This window comes from Caenorhabditis briggsae (assembly GCF_000004555.2).
Source record: "Caenorhabditis briggsae complete genome, chrIV, whole genome shotgun sequence".
Lineage (NCBI taxonomy): Eukaryota > Metazoa > Nematoda > Chromadorea > Rhabditida > Rhabditidae > Caenorhabditis > Caenorhabditis briggsae.
In genome coordinates, this window is record NC_013487.2 from 12497619 (window position 1) to 12517940 (window position 20322).

The 20322-nt window shown below is 37.5% G+C and overlaps 4 protein-coding genes across 4 annotated transcripts; 1 reads left to right on the plus strand and 3 right to left on the minus strand.

Moving 5' to 3' along the window:
* Window positions 1-4769: 4769 nt before the first annotated feature.
* On the plus strand, window positions 4770-9348 carry Cbr-gpa-7 (the record flags this gene model as incomplete). The annotated part of the gene is made up of 7 exons (XM_002634525.1): window positions 4770-4887; window positions 6424-6608; window positions 7504-7658; window positions 7948-8206; window positions 8253-8345; window positions 8589-8710; window positions 9222-9348. The coding sequence occupies 7 exons, from the start codon at window positions 4770-4772 to the stop codon at window positions 9346-9348; spliced, it is 1059 nt and encodes a 352-aa protein (XP_002634571.1).
* Window positions 9349-9760: 412 nt separating this feature from the next.
* On the minus strand, window positions 9761-10503 carry CBG08376 (the record flags this gene model as incomplete). The annotated part of the gene is made up of 2 exons (XM_002634524.1): window positions 9761-9834; window positions 10170-10503. 2 exons carry the CDS (start codon window positions 10501-10503, stop codon window positions 9761-9763), a joined length of 408 nt encoding a protein of 135 aa, XP_002634570.1.
* Window positions 10504-10710: 207 nt separating this feature from the next.
* CBG08375 lies at window positions 10711-16484 on the minus strand (the record flags this gene model as incomplete). Its single annotated transcript, XM_045236040.1, has 8 exons — window positions 10711-11388; window positions 11412-11744; window positions 11795-12503; window positions 13472-13800; window positions 14364-14614; window positions 14691-14844; window positions 16140-16297; window positions 16343-16484. 8 exons carry the CDS (start codon window positions 16482-16484, stop codon window positions 10711-10713), a joined length of 2754 nt encoding a protein of 917 aa, XP_045093750.1.
* A 564-nt stretch (window positions 16485-17048) lies between these two features.
* On the minus strand, window positions 17049-19886 carry CBG08374 (the record flags this gene model as incomplete). Its single annotated transcript, XM_002634522.1, has 5 exons — window positions 17049-17234; window positions 17392-17527; window positions 17578-17793; window positions 18077-18888; window positions 19638-19886. 5 exons carry the CDS (start codon window positions 19884-19886, stop codon window positions 17049-17051), a joined length of 1599 nt encoding a protein of 532 aa, XP_002634568.1.
* Window positions 19887-20322: the final 436 nt, after the last annotated feature.

Genomic DNA, 20322 nt, shown 5'->3' on the forward strand with positions numbered 1-20322 from the left:
GAGAATATACTGACAAGTTTTCCATTATCTCGGTTCCTATGAAAGATATAAAAAAGTTGTCAACTGATAAAATATTTATCATAATATTAAAAGTGTTTTGTTAGTTGACACATTTTTGATATCTTTGACAGGAATTGAGATAATTGAGCTTTAACATGGCAGCCCTTCTATTAAAGGTTTTACGGTTCAAGAACCCCGGTTTTTTGATCCCGATTTCTTTATTCCGATTTTCAAAATTACTAGATTTCAAGCTTGAATGTTTTATTGATCACACTTCCTGCTTATTGTCTAGTGAAGTAGAATTAATGTGAAGGTGGAAAATGATAGGGATTTTGGGCAGATGCAACATTTTATTTTCATTCTTACTGATGACCGACAAATTTTTTTGCTAGTGCTACATTAGGATTAATTAGGATAATTAAGGCCTATCAAGTATCACTGAGAGCAATAAACAACAGTTATTTAACTCGTTATCTTGGTTACCATTAGAGAGTTCAAAATTTTGCCAACTGATAAAATGTGATGAAAATACAGGTTGGCGCATAATTAGCATGAAAGCTGAGTAAAGCGTTGTACTAGGCTAATATTTGGAGAGCACAAATTCAAATATTCCATCAGTAAACTGGCCAAGTTTCAAATGATTTTATCAACTTTAAGGTGAGTTATCGCTCGTCAAAGTTGCTTCTTTTCATGAAAATTACAAGAAGCATTACGCCGTTCATCTTTGGATAATCATAACAATACCTGGACTTGAGGAATTGCTTTGAAAATTTTAATAGCTTTGAATCAGACGTAAAACTATAGCTATACCGATTTTGGCCCTTCCAAGATACCTACGTCTAAAAATATAACCTTTTGCCTCACATTCTAAGCTCACAACCCCAATTCCAGCTCCATTTTTCAAATTCGTTTCAAATCACAAACTGCAATACTCATCCTTCCATCTCCTCTCTCCACCCACACTTCCGATTAAAACAAGATATCGACTTTCAGAATTTTGATGTTTCATCGGTGCTTCATCATCATCATTTCATGCTCCTAGGAAGCGCTTCTCTTAAATTTCAACCCATTGCTCATCTTTTTCTGTTTTCACCATCATCACCATCTCATTCAAATTCATCTCATTGCCCTTTCACCCCGCCCGTGGGTGCCTATTATTCTCATCACTTCCTCTTTTTAATGGATATTCTTTTCTATCTTTCTCTTTAATTTGTGTGTATGTGTGCTCTCATTTCAGAGGGTGAAGCCGGTTGAAATTAATTTTAAAGTTTTGCGATTGCGAATTTTAGGGGAGGTAGAGAAAATGCGGATTTGAAAGAGGTTGGGTTACTGTAGTCCAAAAAATTGATTTTTCCAAAAATTTTCACAAGATTATTCGTAGAGAATACTCATAGTTTTTAATTGAAGTTATTTCTACAGTACTTCTATTAAAATAAATGAACTTCAAGAGTTTTAGAATACCATATTTCCACTAATAGGAGCCCGCCTAAACCATAAACTTTGAGCTCAATTATCTCGGTTCCTATGAGAGATATCAAAAATCTGTCAACTGATATACATAATATTGGTACTGAGATAATTTATCTCAAATTGGATGGTTTGGGTGAGTTTCGAATAGAGGAAATACTGTTCGAATAGAGGAAATACTGTTCGAATAGAGGAAATACTGTTAGCGTTGTTTCCTAATTTTCAGAAAACTTCAATAATGTTCAAAGCCAAATATCTGAAACCTTGGTCATTATAATGCAAAATTGAAACGTTCGGAAAAATTAATCTCTAAAAAACGGAATCTATTTTTGAATATTTTTTGATGAATCACGAAATTTTGGAATTTTGGAAGTGCAAAAAGTACAAAAAGATTTGCATGGCTTCCTGAAAAAAATGTTGTCATAGAATTTTGGAAGTTTGTGATTTCTGGAAAAGGTTTCAGAGCAGATTGATCATAGTTGGCTGCTTGTTTTGGGATCCTGAAATTTCTGTATTTGGATTTTTCAATTTATCGATTCTGAGCTAATTTTGCAAAAAAGTTCCTCTACTGTATTTGATCTAACAGAAGGCCACCCTATGAATTCTCTTTAAGCATAATTATCTCGGCTCCCATAAGAGATTTCAAAATCTGACAATTGATAAAATATTTATCATAATATCACCTATATTTTATTAGTTGGCAGAGTTTGGATATCTTTTATAGGAACCGAGATAATTGAGCTCGAAGTGTTTTCATAAGGTAGGCTTCTATTAGATACTAAATTTGTTCTTTTGGTCTTATCTCCACCTCCTTCTTCCTCTTCCCAATTTTTTTTCAATTTCCTTATCTATTTCTTCCTTTTCTTCTTCTTTCTATTTCCCTTCCAATCTCAGAAATCTCCTCTTCAATCAATGTATTGGGTCGAGGCTAGGATGGATGGGGTGGGGTGTCTGATTAATCTCAAGGGACCAGGGACCGCCTCCCCTAAAATTTGCCCCCACCCTCGCTTCTTTGTTGTTGTGTTTTTCCAAAAACTGAAATCCAGGCAAACATTTTCTTCTTCTCACATCCACATCCCCCTTTTGAATCAAAAAGGATGTACCGAGGCGTCAAGAAGGACTTTTAGAGGGGAGGAGGAGCATCCTATTGATTAGGAGACAAGAAGAAGACGAAGAAAAAGTGGTCAAAAAGAGAGGAAAGTTTTGAGAGCCAATGCGTATTTTCGCTCTCCCCTATCTAATCTCTCTCTTTGAGAAGACGTGCCGCTCCTGAAGGCGAAGACGATGAGCCAAGAGGGGTAGGGGTATGAGGAGAGGAGGAAAAGGAGGACATGTTGCATTCAGAATATTCTCAAGGAATTCAGAAGACACCCAAGAAGAGAGGAGGGACTACAGAAAGGATAGAGAAAGAGAGAAGGGGCACGTCCTAATCCGATGCTCTGGCTCTCGCTCTTTTTTCCGAAAGGTGAGGGGGCGGGAGGAAGAGATAGAAGAGGATCGAAAATAGAGAGAAAAAGAGAGTATTGGCATGTAGAGAGAGCTGAAGCCTGAGAGCTGAGAGATATTTTCTCTCTCTCTCTCTCTCTCTCTCTCTCTCTTTCTCTCTTTCTCTCTCTCTCTCTCTCACTACGTCTCTGTTTCATTCAAACAGCACCCTCTCTCTCTCACTAGCCTGTTTTGCCACCCCTCTTCTCTTCTCCTCGTTTTCGCGCATTTTCAGAGCAAAAGCAACACATAAGAAGAGCATGTGTATGTGCCCCCGGTCATTTTGTAGCCATCTTCTGAATGTATTAAGTCAAAATTGAGCGAAGATTTTTGATCATAGACTGAATGAATTCCCGATTTTTTGTTTCTTTGTATTGTACCTTTTTGTTTGTAGTATTGCAAATAGATTTGTACTTTTCGTTTGTATATGTATCTCCACTTCAAATATTGTGTCTCTTATGACACTTCTGACCATTTTTCATGTGTGGGCTACAAAAATTTTTGGGTTCAATTTGTAGTTAGCGGATTTTTGAAATCCTCTATTTTTAGAAATCTAATGAATTCCTTTATTTTGAAGATTTTGGACCGATTCTTATACCAAAATGTAGACAATTGCAAGCTCTGTAATCGGGTCGTTTTGAATTCGAATAAAATTTTTTTAGAGGTCATGTAAGAGCCAAAAAACATAAGTGTGGCTTAAGGCACCGTAAACATTCTACACTTGCACTTTGTGCTCAATTATCTCGATTTCTATGAGAGATAACAAAAGTATGTTAACTGATAAAATGTTTCTCGCAATATCGCCAAAATTTTATTAATTAATATTTTTTGATATCTTTTATAGGAGCCGATTAAGCTCAAAGACGATGTATAGAGTGCCCTTCTATTAGAGTGTTTACGGTATCGATCATGATAACTATTCAGCCAGGAACTTATAGCTCTTATCAATATCATTTTAAAAAACTAATTTTACAGAAAAATTGCTTTTCAGCATACTTGTGAAATTCCGGGCCGGCCCGCCAAATCCCGGGCCCGGAAGGCCCGGCGTCAAAAATTCTGTATTTTTAAGCCAAATTTTGAGCTCTCAATATAATTTTTTCCATTTTTTTTTTCGTATTTCGGATTGTTTGTCTCTCTGATCAAAAAAGATCGAAAAACTCGAAAAAAATCACATAAGGGTCCTCCCCTTATGTGTTTTTTGAAAATTTCGAAACTAGTAAAATGACGGGCCCGCCGGGCCGGGCCTCCGAAATTCCGGAAAAAGCCCGGCCCTGCCCGGCCCGGCCTGGCCCGTTACAAGTATGGTTTTCAGTGTGATTCGTTGATTCTTAGTGTTCTCCCACCTACTTGGCCAAAAATAATAAGACGAAAATTAAGCTGCTTAGCATATACCTCACATACACCATGTTCCGCTTTTCTTTTGGAATGTGTTACTTTTTTCTATTTTCCCCTTGTTATCATAATCTAAAAACCATGATCACACCGTCGTTTGTGTATTTTTTTCTTATCCCAGATACCGTAAATGCTCTATTAGAACGACCTCCTTAACTTCAATTTTGAGCAAATTTATCTCGGTTCCCAAAAAAGGTATCAAAAAGTTATCAACTAATAAAACATTTATCATAGTTTCAGCAAGATTCTATCAGTTAACAAAATTTTGATATCTTGCATAGGAACCGAGATAATTGAAGTTGATGGTTTGGTTGGGCTTCCAATAGAGGAAATACGGTAATACTGTTCTTTCTGGCCGTATTCTTAATTCTCAAACAATTGATTCTCTATTTTATCTCATTAAAATCCAATTATTTCAGCACTAAATGGGTCATTGCACGAGTAAAGATCAGAAAGAAGGCAAACGCCTGAACCGTCGGATCGATGAGCAAATCAAGAAGGATCAATCAATGAGTCTGCGGATCATAAAACTATTACTTTTAGGTAAGATATACAAGGGACACATGATTTCTCAACCCTTGTCCTTTGTAACATGATCCGCGTGGACAGATGATGCTAAGGAGATGCTAGAGGAAGTCGGCAAAAAACTAGAAGATAAGAAGAGCATTTTCTAGAAAAAAAATTATCCAGATTGATAAAAACGGGTATATCTTAATTTGGATTTTCGTATTTCAAATTTTAGCCCAGTTGAACGCTTTATTTAAGTTTTATGCTAATACAAACTGTAGTACATCCCGATTTTCCCGAAAAAATCGGACAACTTGAAGTCATTTTTCCGAGTTCCAAACTTGACTCTTTTTCTAGAAAGCCCGATTAATGAAAATGTCATAAATCCATTTTCCTAGAAAAGTCTAGTTTATATTGATGATCCCGTACCTAAAATAGCATCTTCCCTTCCTTTACATCACGTAATTCATTCATTTACGGAGTAATCCTCCGTTTTCAATAGGACACTTCTCATCTTCTATTTCTCCTCTTGCAAACAAAAATAAAACTTGAATACATCTTCCTTGATCAGTTTCTAGATCAGAAATCGGGATTGGTGCATCATTCTCTCAATTAGACTAACCAACCAGAAAACCAAATTTTCAGCTCATTATAATTTTCCTAATGAGTGAATGAGTTTGATTTCATAGATCCACCTACCGTGTGGCTCATAAAAATTGAGTAAAGCGTTGTACCGGGCTCAAATTTGGATTGCGGAAATTCAAACAATTAATCAGTAAACTGGCCAAATTTCAATTGATTTGATCAACTTTGAGCTGAGTTATCGCTTTTCAAAGTTGCTCCATCTCATTAAAATCATAAGGGCATCTTTGGACAATCATAACAATACCTATTCTTGAGGAATCCTTTTTAAAGTTTCCGTAGCTTTGAATCAAACGTATATTTATATTTATACCAATTTTCTTGCTTCCACGATACTTATCACTGAAGATATACCCGTTTTATCAGTCATTTGCTCAAGAATCTGCTACTTTTGCAAAGTCTGAAAAACGAAACATGTACTGCCCCCTGCAGATTATTCCATTACGCTTTTTGACGTCACACCTCCCTTCCCAAAAATTCGCATTTTATTAGCTCCCCTCAAACACGACGCCCCGGGCATGTCTTCCAATTAGTTAGTTTCGGGGACATGTGTGCAACAGAGCATTTGTAAAATGATACATGTCGGTGGGAGAGTTTTTAGGAGGAAAGACATGGGAATGTTGAGGGATGTTGTGTTTCGGAATACAAGGGGTATCAGATACATCTGCTGAAAAATTAATTGTACATAGGATGAGCAATTGTTGGGGTTCTGGAACATAGGAAGGATAAAATATCCATTTTTCTCCTCCAAGAATTTGTATAAACAACTTTGGTCAGCTTATAAGTCGGATAGAGCATGTTTATCAGATTTTCATTGTCTACCCATTAAATTGATTAACACTAATCTTAGAGAAGGGTCCGAAGATCCGAAGAAGAATACAAAAAAACAATTAAAAGTGAATCCTAAGATTCTAAAAATCAAATTTCCAGGAGCCGGAGAGAGTGGGAAGAGTACAATACTGAAGCAGATGAGGATATTGCACAAAGACGGCTTCTCACAACAAGACCTGGAAATGATCCGGCCGGTTGTCTACTCCAATTGTATTCACAGTATGCTATCGATTCTCCGAGCCATGTTTCATTTGCAAATCGAATATGGTGAACCGGATCGAGTGGTTAGTTCATATACCAAAAACTACAGTACTAAAAACTTGTTCAGTGGAAAATAGTTTACTTTGGAGCCCTACAAAAGTAATTCAAAGCTGTCCAATTTGTTTGAAAATTTCAGAGTATGCTAAACAAAAATAGAGCTCCAATTTTGTAATTGACAACTTTTTTGTACCAATTCATCGAAATGACATACACTGCTTCAAACCAGCTAATTGTAAAAACTTTGAGAAATCGCACTGATGTTTATCTTCATGACCTTAGATTTGGATTTTTAGGTCATGACCTAAATTCTTAAATTTTCCCGGCCAAAAAAATCTAGGTTAGGGCCTAGATTTTTTAGGTCACGAACTAATATTTTTTCTAGGTCATGACCTGATGTTTTTTCTGGGTCATGACCTAGATTTTTTAGGTCATGACCTATATTTTTTAGGTCATGACCTAATTTTTCCTGGGTTGTGACCTAATTTTTCCTGGGTTGTGACCTATATTTTTTTTCTAGTTCATGGCATAATTTTTTCTGGGTCATACACTAATTTTTTCTGGGTCATGACCTAGATTTTTCCGGGTTATAACCTAGATTTTTTGGGTCATGCGTCATGACCTAATTTTTTGGATTTTGTTATGACCTAACTTATGTAATGAATTTTTTGCCGTCTCGGTTTTCCTATATATCTCATTTTCTGTAAAAGCTTTCAAAAAGTGATTTTATGATAAACATTTTGTCAGTTGACCACTTTTTCATATCTTTTGATGGACCGGAGATTATTGAGCTCAAAGTAAACGTGTAGGGAATGCTTCTATTAGAGAAACTACGGTAGTTAATCGGAAAGTTAGAGCATAAAACTGCAAACGATTTTTTTTTGAGAAGTATTTTCTTTGAAGTATACGTTCGACTTTCAGCGAGACTCCCAATTGGTATTTGCCACGGTTCATGCTAACAAGGAAGAGCTAACGGAAGAGCTGGCACAAGCGATGCAGAGGTTATGGCACGATCCGGGAGTTCGGGAATGCTACAGGAGGAGTAACGAGTATCAGATTGATGATTCGGCGAAGTAGTAAGTGTTTTTTATGAACATCAAGGCTTCAGCAAGCAAAGATTACTTTAATCGTTAGCTTCGAAAGGTTACCATAACCACTCTAGTAGTGTCACCCTATCCTTTCACTTTGAGCCCATATATCTCGGTTCCTGTAACAGATATCAAAAAGTCGTCAACCAACAACTGTTAACCATAATATCACAAACTTGTCAATTGACCACTTGTTGATATCTTTCACAGTAACCGAAAGATACGAGCTGGAGTGTCTACGATATTTTTGACCAAAGTAACAATTCCGACTTTTCAGTTTTCTGGATAACCTACCTCGTCTATCTTCCCCTAGCTACGTGCCAAGTGAACAAGATTTGCTACGAACCCGGATAAAAACCACAGGAATAACAGAAGTGTTATTCGAACTCAAAGGATTAACATTCCGAGTAATTGATGTTGGTGGTCAACGATCCGAAAGAAAGAAATGGATTCATTGTTTTGATAATGTCAATGCGATTATCTTCATTTCATCGCTATCCGAATACGATCAGACGCTGCGGGAAGATAATTGCACAGTAATTATCAGTAGATTCTAATTATCACTAATTGCAATTTTTTCAGAACCGAATGCAAGAATCGCTAAAATTGTTCGACTCAATCTGCAACAGTCCATGGTTCGCTGACATTCATTTCATTCTGTTCCTGAACAAAAAGGTACTCTTATAGAAGGGCACCCTATACTTGCACTTTGAGCTCAATTATCTCGATTTCTGTAACAGATAACAAAAATCAGTCGACTGATGAAATATTGGTCATAATATCATCAACATTTTATCAGTTGACTCCTTTTTGGATATCTCTTATAGAAATTCAGATATTTAAGCGCAAAATGCAAGTATAGGGTAACCTTCTATTACGGTAATTAATTAAAATCAAATCTAAATTACTATTTTTCAGGACCTGTTTGCCGAGAAAATCGTGCGATCCCCGCTTACAGTATGCTTCCCGGAATACAAGGGACAGCAAAATCAGACCGAGTGTATTAATTATATTCAATGGAAGTTTGAACAGTTGAATCGGTGAGTTTTTTGTTGGAAAACTTCTCAATACTTGAAAATTTATTGCCCGGTATTTTTTTTTGAACTAAAAGTCATAAATCTGAAGCTCTTTGTTTCGGCACGGAGATTTTCGGAAAGTTTTTCAAAATATTGGTTTTTGCCGCGCTTTTTTCGATGGACTGCAGGAACCGCTGAGTAGCGACACAGCTGTTGATTTTTAAGCTTTCACCGACGTTTGTTTACTACGGTATTTCAGTGCTAAATAGCGAAAAAAAACACACTTTAAACAACGGCGAAATTTCGTAAATGCGCTCGGATGCGAAACTTCAAAATACCGTAGCTTTACCGTAGAAAAATACCGCAACTAGTTAACGCGTTGGTCACGAAGCGGAAGCTGATAAATGAACTGCTGCGTCTTACGGGTTTGTGCCTGCATTCCATCGGGAAAAGACGCGAGAAAAAACTTATTTTTAAAAAACGTTCCGGAAAAAACTGATTTTGAGCAAAAACTCAATAAATCTGGAATTTCTAGCTCGTCCCAACGAGAAATCTACTGCCATCACACTTGCGCCACCGACACCAACAATGTACAGTTCGTGTTGGATGCTTGTTTGGATATGATCATCGCCAAGAATCTCAAATCGATGGGATTGTGTTAAAACTGTCATTAAAAAATCGTCCTCTCTAATTTTACTAGTCATCTAAGCTGTCTTTTGCTAGATTTTTCCTTTTTTTTATCCTATTTTTCTGCAATCCACTCCATCCGGGTACCTCATTCCAATTTCAATTTTCGAAAACAAAAATTTGAAAAATCAATTTTCAGCCCGTCTTTCTTTTTTCCTCTTCCTATCCCGATTCATTTTTCCTCCTACTTTTCAGTTTTTCTGTCTCAAAATGTTGTTTCAAATCAATTATCATCAACTTGATCGATCTCTCTGTCAATGACTTTTAACTTTATTATGGAATGAAACTTAAAATATTCACAACCTGACATAAAGATATAGAAAAAGTAGCTAGAATTTGTAAGAAAAATCACATAATTATGCACATGCAATTAGAAAAATCTAAGAATCACAATTTATTCTGATCAACTGTTTCACGACGTGCCACTTCGATGTCCTTGGCGATTGCAGATTTCAGCTCACCTGGAAAAAAAATCGAAAATCTCAAACACCAATTATGACACGCTTGACTGCATATTATGCTAAAAATATTTTTTTTGGAAATTTTTTGCTGGAGATATTCAAATTGGCTTGCTTTGCTAATGAGATCGCTGAACAATTTTAATGCTTATGAGTCATAAATTCAAGTTTTTTGCTAAGAAAATGCGCTCAGTTGCACTTTTTGGTCGCAAAATGTGAAAACGTTTTTTGAAAATTACAGCGTTGTTGCGTCGTAAGCGACGCAGCAATCGCTACTCAGCTGGCGACCGCTACGCCGACACGCAACGCATTTAAACTTGGCGAACTAAGCTTCTTACCCAACGACCCGAAACTCTTCATCTCTCGAATGAATCCAATAATCACTGCACTCAGCCGTTTCCCATAAAAATCGCCGCCAGCGTAATCGATCAAATGAATCTCCACCGTCTTCTTCTCATTCTGATATTGTGGATTCCATCCGATGCTCATCGCCATACTGTACTTTTCTCCTTCGAGAATCGCAGTACCGTAGTAAACACCGACTTGGAGGGATTCCGGAAGATTCTGAATTACAGAATCATCCATGTTCGCCGTCGGGCATCCGAGCTCTTTTCCGCCACGACCGAAGCCACGGACGACTTCTCCTTCGAATCGATATGGGAGGATTTGCATGTTCTAGAATTTTGAATACATCTTGATCCTATAAAATTTTGAAAAAGAATAGGGAAGAAATTGGTATAAATTCCAATGGAAATAGAAATAAATTGAAAAATAGGGGTTCAGAAAATTCAAGTAAAATTTATTAAAATTTGGGGGCAAAGGAAAAACCGGAATGAAACAACTGGGACATGTTTTTTTGGGAGATTCAAATAATTATCATTAAGAAAATGAAATTTCTCCGGATTCAAAGTATTGATCCATTTTGTACTTTTCCGCATCCCGATATATCGTCAACGGTGAATAGACAACGTCTGACTCGTCTAGCAGTGTGTAGTACGTCTTCTTTGCGTCCTCCTCCGACATTTTCGAGTACACAATCAGTCTTGGAATCGATTTTATCGTTTTCTTGGCGCTCTCATAGCTTGGCGTGTTCTTAGAAAGCCCTCTGCTCATCAGTTCCCTGTAGTTGGCCTTCACCAATGGATAAAGCTCTTTTAGAATCTTATTATGCACGAAATCTCCCGATAGCTCAGCCATAAACACAACGACATCCAGCATAAGGACAAACGAATTCGGATCCTTTCTCCCTGCGATCGTCATAAGCCCCGCCCAATTCTGATGGATCATTGGGAGAAGCATGTCGTCGTAATGCTTCAGAAGTTCAAGTCCTCCTTTTAGCAACTCTAGGCAGAGCAGTTGTACTGGGAGGTGATCTGTTGATAACATATGCTTCGTTCGGAGCAAGATCTTCTCTACTAGGATGTGTTGAGGGGTGGGACGGTCCTTTTGATCCTCTTCTGGATCTCCCATAGGTGGTAGAGGCTGATGATCTGGATAGTCCTTGTTGAGAGCGAACATGAATTCGTTGAGAGCTCGGAGCAACGAGTATGTGTATTTCTGGAATTGTTGTTTTGATTGGCTAAGCACATGCACGTTTCTCTTACCTGTTTATTCGTATCCAACGCGTACAACATCTTCTCCACAATCACTTTGATCACATCGAATTGATAAGAAACTTGTCCGTTTTGTAAATATGCTATCATCAAAACTGGAGCCAAATGATAGTTGATTGATGAGCTGCATGCCACGGAAACTCGATTCAGAATGTGACTACTGTACATTGAAATGAGATCGGTTACAGCTTGATTGGAATCCACGGCAATCACTTTCAAAGCGAACGCTGCAGCTTCTTGTACGATCCAGACTTTCGAGTTGGTTTGAATCAAAATAGTGCATAGACATTCGGTGGAAATCTGTAAAAAGGAAATCTGTCTGTGTGTCGGTTTGTCCAGAAAAAACTCACATGAGTCCGATTAGCGTTTTTCTTTGTAAATCTCATGCATAACGCCAGATTGATCAAGCTCAAACTCTCAATAATCATATCCACATCCATTTCATTATCAGTGGTATGCGGTTTACTATCATCCAGTATCCGAATCAAACAAGATCGATTCGTCTCCTTGATCATGTATTCTGCAAGCATCACAACGATCGGATCATCAGAAGGAATATTTTCAGGGTTCAGAGCTCCTAGAAGATGTCCAAGAAGCACATGATACGTGGATTGCTTCTTTGGACTTTCCGACTTTATCAGTTGTTGCACCATAGCGATAATTTCAATTCCTCCATGCCTCGCAAGCATTTCACAAACACATTCGACTTGCGATGAGTTGATATTATGCATCAGCTTGTATCTTTGCATGGCTTCAGAGACTGAGTTTAAAGGGACATCTCCAATGATCATCAGTTGTTTCAAATTGATTTCAATGCTATCAGCAAGACTTCGGAGAAGAAGTTCCATTGTTTGAGATCCAGAGGTACACATCAATCGAATATTGGGTCCTAGACCATCTAGAAGAGCAGCTAGAACTGATAACGATCGACTTCCATTTCCACTACGGGTTTCGACGGGAAGTCGGGTGATTTGGAGATCGAGTTGTTTGTAGAAAAAGTCATCTCTGATTCGTTTACTGTCGACTAGGGCAAGACAATGCTCAGAGATTTTGCGGAACCTGGAAAATTAGAATAATTGAGTTTTTAGATTCTTTTTCATGGGTTTCGAAATGGCTTTTTCGGAATTTTCGAAATATTTCGATTTTTTTTTCAAATTTCGGATTTTCAGAAAACCCGATTTTGAAATTTTCAATATTTTCTGAATTTCGAAAAATTTGGAATTCCGGATCTTTCCGATTCTCAAGTTATCGGGATTTCAGAAGATTCCTATTTTGTGTGTCATAATCTCGAAAAATCGCTTCTCGTCCATTTCTGGAAAGTTCTAGAAACTTTTTTTGAATTCTCGCCAAAACTAAAAAACTTTGATTTCGAGAGAAATTTTTGATTTTTTCTCCGATTTTTTGAAAAAATTTTAGAACTTTTTAGACCTTTTCAGCTATTTTTCATAATCCTTTTTTGATTTTTCCGGTTTTTTTTTCTCTGAAATTTGATTGACTGGATAATGTACGCGATTCGCGAAGATTACTGTAGATTACTGTAGAAAACAACAGTTTCTTCTGCATTTCCACGTGATTGTGTTTGCAAAAAACCTACAACATAAAAGGTTTTCTACATTAATCTACAGTATTCTTCACATGAAAACCGTTCCGTCAAATTTCAGACAAAAAAACCGGAAAATCAAAGAAATAATTATGAAGAAATATCTGAAAAACATAAGAAAAAATTGTCAATTTTTCAGAGTTTTCAGTTTTGGCGGGAATTCGAAAAAACGGATTCGAGAGCATTCCAGAAGTTTCCAGAAATGGACCAGATACCATTTTTCGAGATTTTGCCAATTTTTTCGAATTTTTTCTCTGTTACTACATGAATCTACATATTCCTCAGCTCGTTTCAGGGTCTGGGAACTTGTTTTTCGCTCTATTGTACTTTAAAATTCCAAAATTGAAAAATACGAAATTTTCAAACTGGAATTTCCGAAAATTTCAAAAAAGCCATTCCCGACATCCCTGCTCTTTTTCTCACTCACTTTTCAAAATCATCGTATTTCAAATGCATATGCATACTCAACAATATGCCATACAACTCCTCTCCGATGACCTCTCCACACTGCTCCTGAATCTCAATCACCGCTTCACACATCTCAAAACGAACGCCATCATTCCGATGGATCACAAACAAGGTGAGAAGCTTCTCTAGATAGTGCTTAATATGACCAGCTCTCGCTTCTTTCCACTCTTCGTTTTGATTTTTGAAAACATAGTGCATCTCTGTCGGATAGTCTTCCAGGTTGATTTTCGTCTCGTCGAATTTTTCAGCTCCATTCGAAAATGTGAGGAGCACGGCGTTTTTGAAAATCTGGGAAAGGAAGAGATGGGAATTTTCGATTTAAAGGTGGTGTACGGTGAAATTTTTTATTGCATCAAAATGTGCAGAAATGCATGTAGATTGACATAAAAATAAAGAAAAAATTCGAAAAAAATTCCTTCGGCGAGAAAAACGCATCGAAAAATACGCTGAAAGCCCTTAGGGACGAGCTTTTTTCTAGGCCGCCCGGTGAGTAAAAGCGCGCGAATTCAAACTTTTAAAATTTTTTTGCTCGTTTTCACTTTTTTTCGGTTTTTTCAAGAGTTTTCAAGAGTTTTTGTCAATTTTTCTTCCAGATACATCGGAAAATTTGAAAAAAAAAAGTGAAAACGAGCGAAAAAATTTTAAAAGTTTGAATTCGCGCGCTTTTACTCACCGGGCGGCCTAGAAAAAACCTCGTCCTTAAGGGCTTTCAGCGTATTTTTCGATGCGTTTTTCTCGATGAAGGAATTTTTTTTGAATTTTTTCTTTATTTTTATGTCAATCTACATGCATTTCTGCACATTTTGATGCAATAAAAAATTTCACCGTACACCACCTTTAAGTAATCTTACCGCTAGTAAATCTGTAATCACCGATGCATTGGTTGTTTTTTGAGTCATAATCCTTGTCACACCACCCAACAATCCAGATACAAAAAGAGAAACCACTGGTGCTCCTCCAGGCGGACACTGCCGAATTATCCTTGACAAAAAGTTCACTGCAGTTTTCCTTAAAATCAGATCCAGATTCGGTTTGCCCATGATTTCCAACACGTTGTGAAAAACTCGACCGATTGTGATACATGATCGGAAAGAGTAAAGGTCTGAAAACATTTTTTTTTTCAATTTGAAAATTGAAAAATTCGGAATTCAGAATTTTAATTAAAAATTAAGACACACCTTCGCAAACCGTCGGAGAAATTGCGAGCTTTTCCAGAATCCATACTAGCATATTGAAGAAATCACGAGCCATAATTGCAGTTTCACATTGTGGAATCGCTTCTAGGTACATATGAAATAGGGGTTCTATCGTTTTCCATCGGAAGTCGGGTAGCTGAAAAAATCGATTTTAGGTAGAATTTTTTGTGAAAATTTCGGAATTTTCAAAATGTTCAAATTTTGCAGTTTTTGAAATTTTTCGATTTTCAAAATTTCGAAAAAATGTTTTAAAAATTTCAAATTTTCGAAAAATTTAAAATTTAAAAATTAAAATTCCGGAATTTTAAAATTACTAAAACTCTCGAGAAAATTCGATTTTTAAAATTTCTGATTTTTTCGAATTCCAAAATTTCGGAATTTCGGAAAAATCCGATTTTTAAAATTGTGAAATTTCTGAATATTCCGATTTTCGAAATTTCGGCTTTTTCAGGAAAACTTGATATTTGTAACGATTTTCGATTCCACTTTCCCATCACGAAATCACAAAAAATCTATTGAAAATTGACAAAAATTCTTCAAAAACGCGAAAAAAGTAATTCCGTTCGAGATCCGCAAGCAAGCTTGTTGCATGCGCCTTTAAACATACTGTAGTCCGCAAAATTTTTAAAGGTGGTGTGCGGTGAAAAATGTTATTGCTTCATTTTGTGCAGAAATCCATGTAGATTCCCATAAAAATAAAGAAAAAATTCAAAAAAATTCCTTCATTGAGAAAAACGGCATCGAAAAGTCAAAGTGGGAACCGGTGGCCTAGCGGCCAGATGTGATTTTTCTAGGCCAACTGCCGGTAAAAGCGCACGAAATTCGATTTTTATTGATTTTCAATGTTTTCTCTGGCGTTTTTAAAGATTTCAAAGTTTTATTGTTAATTTCCTCCCAGGTGTATGAAAAAACCTGACAAAAATCAGAGAAAACATTGAAAATCAATAAAAATTCGAACTTCGCGCGCTTTTACCGGCAGTTGGCCTAGAAAACTCACATCTGGCCGTTAGGCCACCAGATACAACTTTGACTTTTCGATGCCGTTTTTCTCAAGGAAGGAATTTTTTTTGAACTTTTTCTTTATTTTTATGGGAATCTACATGGATTTCTGCAAAAAATGAAGCAATAAAATTTTTCACCGCACACCACCTTTAATTTAAAAAAAATGGAAAATTTCCGCAGAAAACCTTGAAAACGGTCAGAGTTTTCAGAATTCCGTTCGAAAAAAATCCAGTTTCTTTTCCGGAAAATTTTAAAATTTTTGCTACATATTTACCGATTTTGTGACTTTTTTCGGAAATTTGTTTTTCTGAAGTACGGTACGTTAAAGGCGCATTGGCGGGTATCGAAACGAATTTTATATAATTTTTCTCCGATTTTCAGGAACTTGCTGGGGTTTTCCAGATTTTTCGGAAAATAAAATTCACACACCCCTTCAAAAGTGGTCAGCAAGAAGAGCCCTTCCTTGTAAAACTGGCAAACTTCCGCTTTCTCATTCAACGACAATCTTGGCAATACTACACGTGCCGATACGATGATAGCTGCTCCGGCGAGCTGTTTCTGGTCCAATGAGCTCTCAAATTTCAGCTCTGAAAACTTGTACCAAATAAAATAAATATTTTTTCAATTCTAACTTTGCAAGTCGTGTAAAACACTGCTCATAAATATTCTATCGATCACTTGTCCACCAGATTTCTTCTGAAGAATCTCGGAAATCGTCCAGGTCGCCAATCGAAACAATCGATCATCTTCTTCTGTCATTTCTGACAAATCCATATTTTTTTCAGATTTCCTCCGATAAAATACAGTTTCCAATTGATGTTAGCTAAACAATTTTTCCCTGAAAACATTTTTTAATGTTCAATTTTTATTAAAATTTACAGAATAAGAGGACTAGAAAATTGGAAAATAAGGAATAGGGGGAGGATGCTCAAAATAGATCAAGGAATACGACCCGTTTTCAACGTTTCTCAATAGTGCGCGTTTGCGAAATTTGTCTTTTTTTGTCCACTGAAAGGGGTCTCGCGGGGCGACAAAAAGGAGAATAAAACGAGAGATCGCTGTATAAATGGTAAAAAATGAGAGAGCACAGGTTGTCAGAGGAAACAGAAATTCATATGAACCTGAGAAATATTCATAAAAGAGGCGGGGTCTATTGAGCAGTCGATACCAGCAATGGGAAGGAACAGGGTGAGGGCCTATATAACAAAATGAACAGAAAATTGTATATTGCAAACGCACTCCAATCAATTTTATTATCATTAGAGCGCAAAAAGTGAGTGCGTAGGGAATTTTTTGATTAGAAAAGTGACAAAGTGGTGCAATAATTGAGGGAAAAATCTAGAATCGTCCAACGGGACCGTTCAATATCGTCGTCGGGATGGTTCGAACGATTCCACGATGCGACGAGTATGGATTGTATGGTATCACAGGGTCCGGAATCAGGTCAGCGTAGTCTGAAGGCCTGGTGACTTGGCCAACAGCCCATTTCAGAATTTCAGCTCCTTTTGCAGTGATTGGTGCTGTCTAGAAAATTACAAATTCGTGTGAGAATATAGAAAATTGGGCGTCGAGTGTTTGCGTATGCCACATTTAACTTTACGACACTTTTCAATAAATGCGTCGTAAGATAAACTGCAACGTACGCAAACACACTGACGCGCAATTGCTCAAATTTCCTTACTTCATGATAAGCCACCAAATCGAACAGCTCATCGTGCACAACTTGATTCGTTCCCAAAAACTGATATCCCTCGGGTATTTTTTCTACAAGAAAATGCTTGAATGTTCCATCTCGAGACGCATACGATACCGTATACCTGGAAATTTCAGAAATTATAAAAAAAACTTTTTTTGCCGTTTCAAATACCCCCATATTCTCTCCGACACTCGAACTAAAAACGATCCAACTGGCTTGTTAGCCAAAAGAATTTCCGATTGATCGCGGGAAATTACTCCATGGAACCAGGGAGCTGGGGCGCGAGTTTTCGGGTCGAGACCCGTGCCACGTGGCAATTCCTCCCGTTGGAACCATTCGACAATGGCTGAGCGGGATTTTGGTTTTGGCGGTCGCGGTAGGTTTTTTCTGAAAAAATTTCTATTTCGATCGAGAAAATTTTGTGCATTTGTGCGTCGATTCCAGTGTTCACGTACAAAGCATTTTACTTTACGACGCAAAAAAATGCGTCGTAAAGTACAATGCTTCGGTACGCAAACACTCTAATTGACGCGCAAATGCAGAAACTCCGGGCAGCTCGATTATAGATTTTCGACCGGAGGAAATGGAAGCTTTGAAAGCGAAAAGAAGCGAAAATTTGGGAAAAATTGTGGAGTTAAAAATAAACAAAGGTCAAAATCTAAAAACGTACATGGCTTCCCTCAAACTTCCCGCCTTGTGATCCTTCAGCGCTGGTAATATACTCGTACTCGTCCGTATCATCTGCTGATGCTTCTCCCTCGCCTTCTGAGCTAATTCTCGTTGAGCCATCTCCGCTTCCCTCGCCTTTCGTTCCCTTTCTTCCCACGACGGATTCTCCCGATCTTCGAACAGTTCCGCTTCTCGCTGTTGTCGTTCTCGTTCTTCTTGTAAAGTCTGGAATATCTCTGATTCCCTCTTTTGAATTTCCTCGTCTCGCCGGCCATCGTCCTGTCGTGGAGCACGCATTCTGACTCCGTTGTTTGTGTTATTGGATTCTGTCTTTTGCCACGTGGAATGTCCATTTGTGGTGCTAGGCACACTTGTATTGTCATAAGTATCATATACTTTGGTGTTTGTTGTGGCTGGATTCGATGAGAACGTTGCAAAGTATCCGGTGGTTGGCTTCTGTGGTACGGGTGGTTTCTCTCCTCGTACCAGCTGAGCTTTCTGTGGTTGTGGCGTTGAATAACTGGATACTGTAGTTGTTGTGACTATTTGAGGTGGTAACGTCAGCGGAGGCGGTGGTTGGGAAGTGGTAAGTATAGGTTTCGGAGGTTGAAACAATAGCAACGGAGCGTCGTTGCCATACAAATTATCATAGTTTTCATGGGATCCCATCACATGCATCTGTCCAAGTTGAGCGATTAGATCGTCTTCTCGCTCTGAATCCGACGTGCCAGCAGCGGCACGGAGCTCTCGCATCGCCAGCGCGTGAGCCTTTTCGCGACTCTCTTCTTCCAGAATTTCATCGATTGTTTTGTCCTGAAAAATTTGTTTTTTGAAGTTGATGATTTATGAAGCGATTCCAAGCAAAATTTACATCTTTTTCGAAAATTTTGGATGTGAAAATTGAATTTTTTGATATTAAAAAAAATTCCGGAAAAATATATTTTTTTGCTTTTTTTCTCCGAAAAATCTCAGAGTTTTCCGATTTTTGAAGATTTCGGGATTTTTAAATTTCCGGAATTTCGAAATTTGCTATTCTGCAAATTCCGGAATTTCGGAATACTCCGATTGTCGAAAAAAGCTGATTTTCAAAATTTCGAAACGTCGGAATATTCTGAAATTCGGAAAACTCCAAAATTTTGGAAATTCGCAATTTCGAAAATTCCGGATTTTCGGAATTCTCCGATTTTCAAAATTTTGGAATTTCAGAATATTCTGATTTAGTAAATTTGAAACTTTTTCGAAATTTCGGAATTTTCCGATTTCCAAAATTTCAAAATTTTGAATTTCCCAAATCAAAAATCGATATTTACAAAAATTACTAGAAATGACTTTTCCGGTCGAAACGCAGAGCACAGTTTCTTGTCATGCGCCTTTAACAATACAGTACTCCGCAAGTAGAAAAGTTTTTGTTATGCGCCTTTAAAATACAGTACTTTTTGAAAAATGTATAAATGCTCAATTTTTCGACGATTTTTTCAGATTTTTCGAGGTTTTTTCAATTTTTCTTCTAGAATATCTCGAAATCTGAAAAAATCCCACGATTTAAAAAAAAAAAAACTCACCTGCGCATGATCTCCCATCACCCAAACCCAAACTTCTCCATCGACTCCTGTCAGCCATCTCAACCCTTTCCGCTTTGGCTTCCGATTCAGCGGACCCGTTCTCTCGAATTCCGCCTCTGCCATTTCCCATTTCCTCACTTGTTCGCTTCTCATCTGACAGAACAACAACTGCTTCTGATCATCGTCGAGCGCTTCCAGAAGTTCGACATCGACATGTCCGGTACTGAGAATTTCGCTCAGTATACTCATTGTTTTGGGGGTTTTTCACCTGAAAAAAGGCAAAAATTGGAAAAAATTGTTTGAATTGAAATTCAATTGAAGTACGAATTTCGACAGGAACAAGTTTTTTAGAGGTGAAGAGACACAGACATCGAGAGAAAAAAGAAAAATCACTAGAAAATTGCGCGAAAAAAAAGAATGTCTAAACATAGTGCACCCACACCGGGTGTTAGTCATTTCCGCAAATAAGGCAGTTTTGACGAATTTAGAAAAAAAGGGTAGTGAAATGGAGAGAAAAGAACTATTATAGTCAAAAATTGGGATCTAATTTTTTAAAGGTTGCAAGCGGGCCGGCTGATAACTTGTCTCTAAAACGAGATATTCCGACGGTTTTGGCACCAAATGATAGATCTTGACAGGGCCCATCAGGCCTATATTACTTGAACCGGAATCCAGTCTGATAACA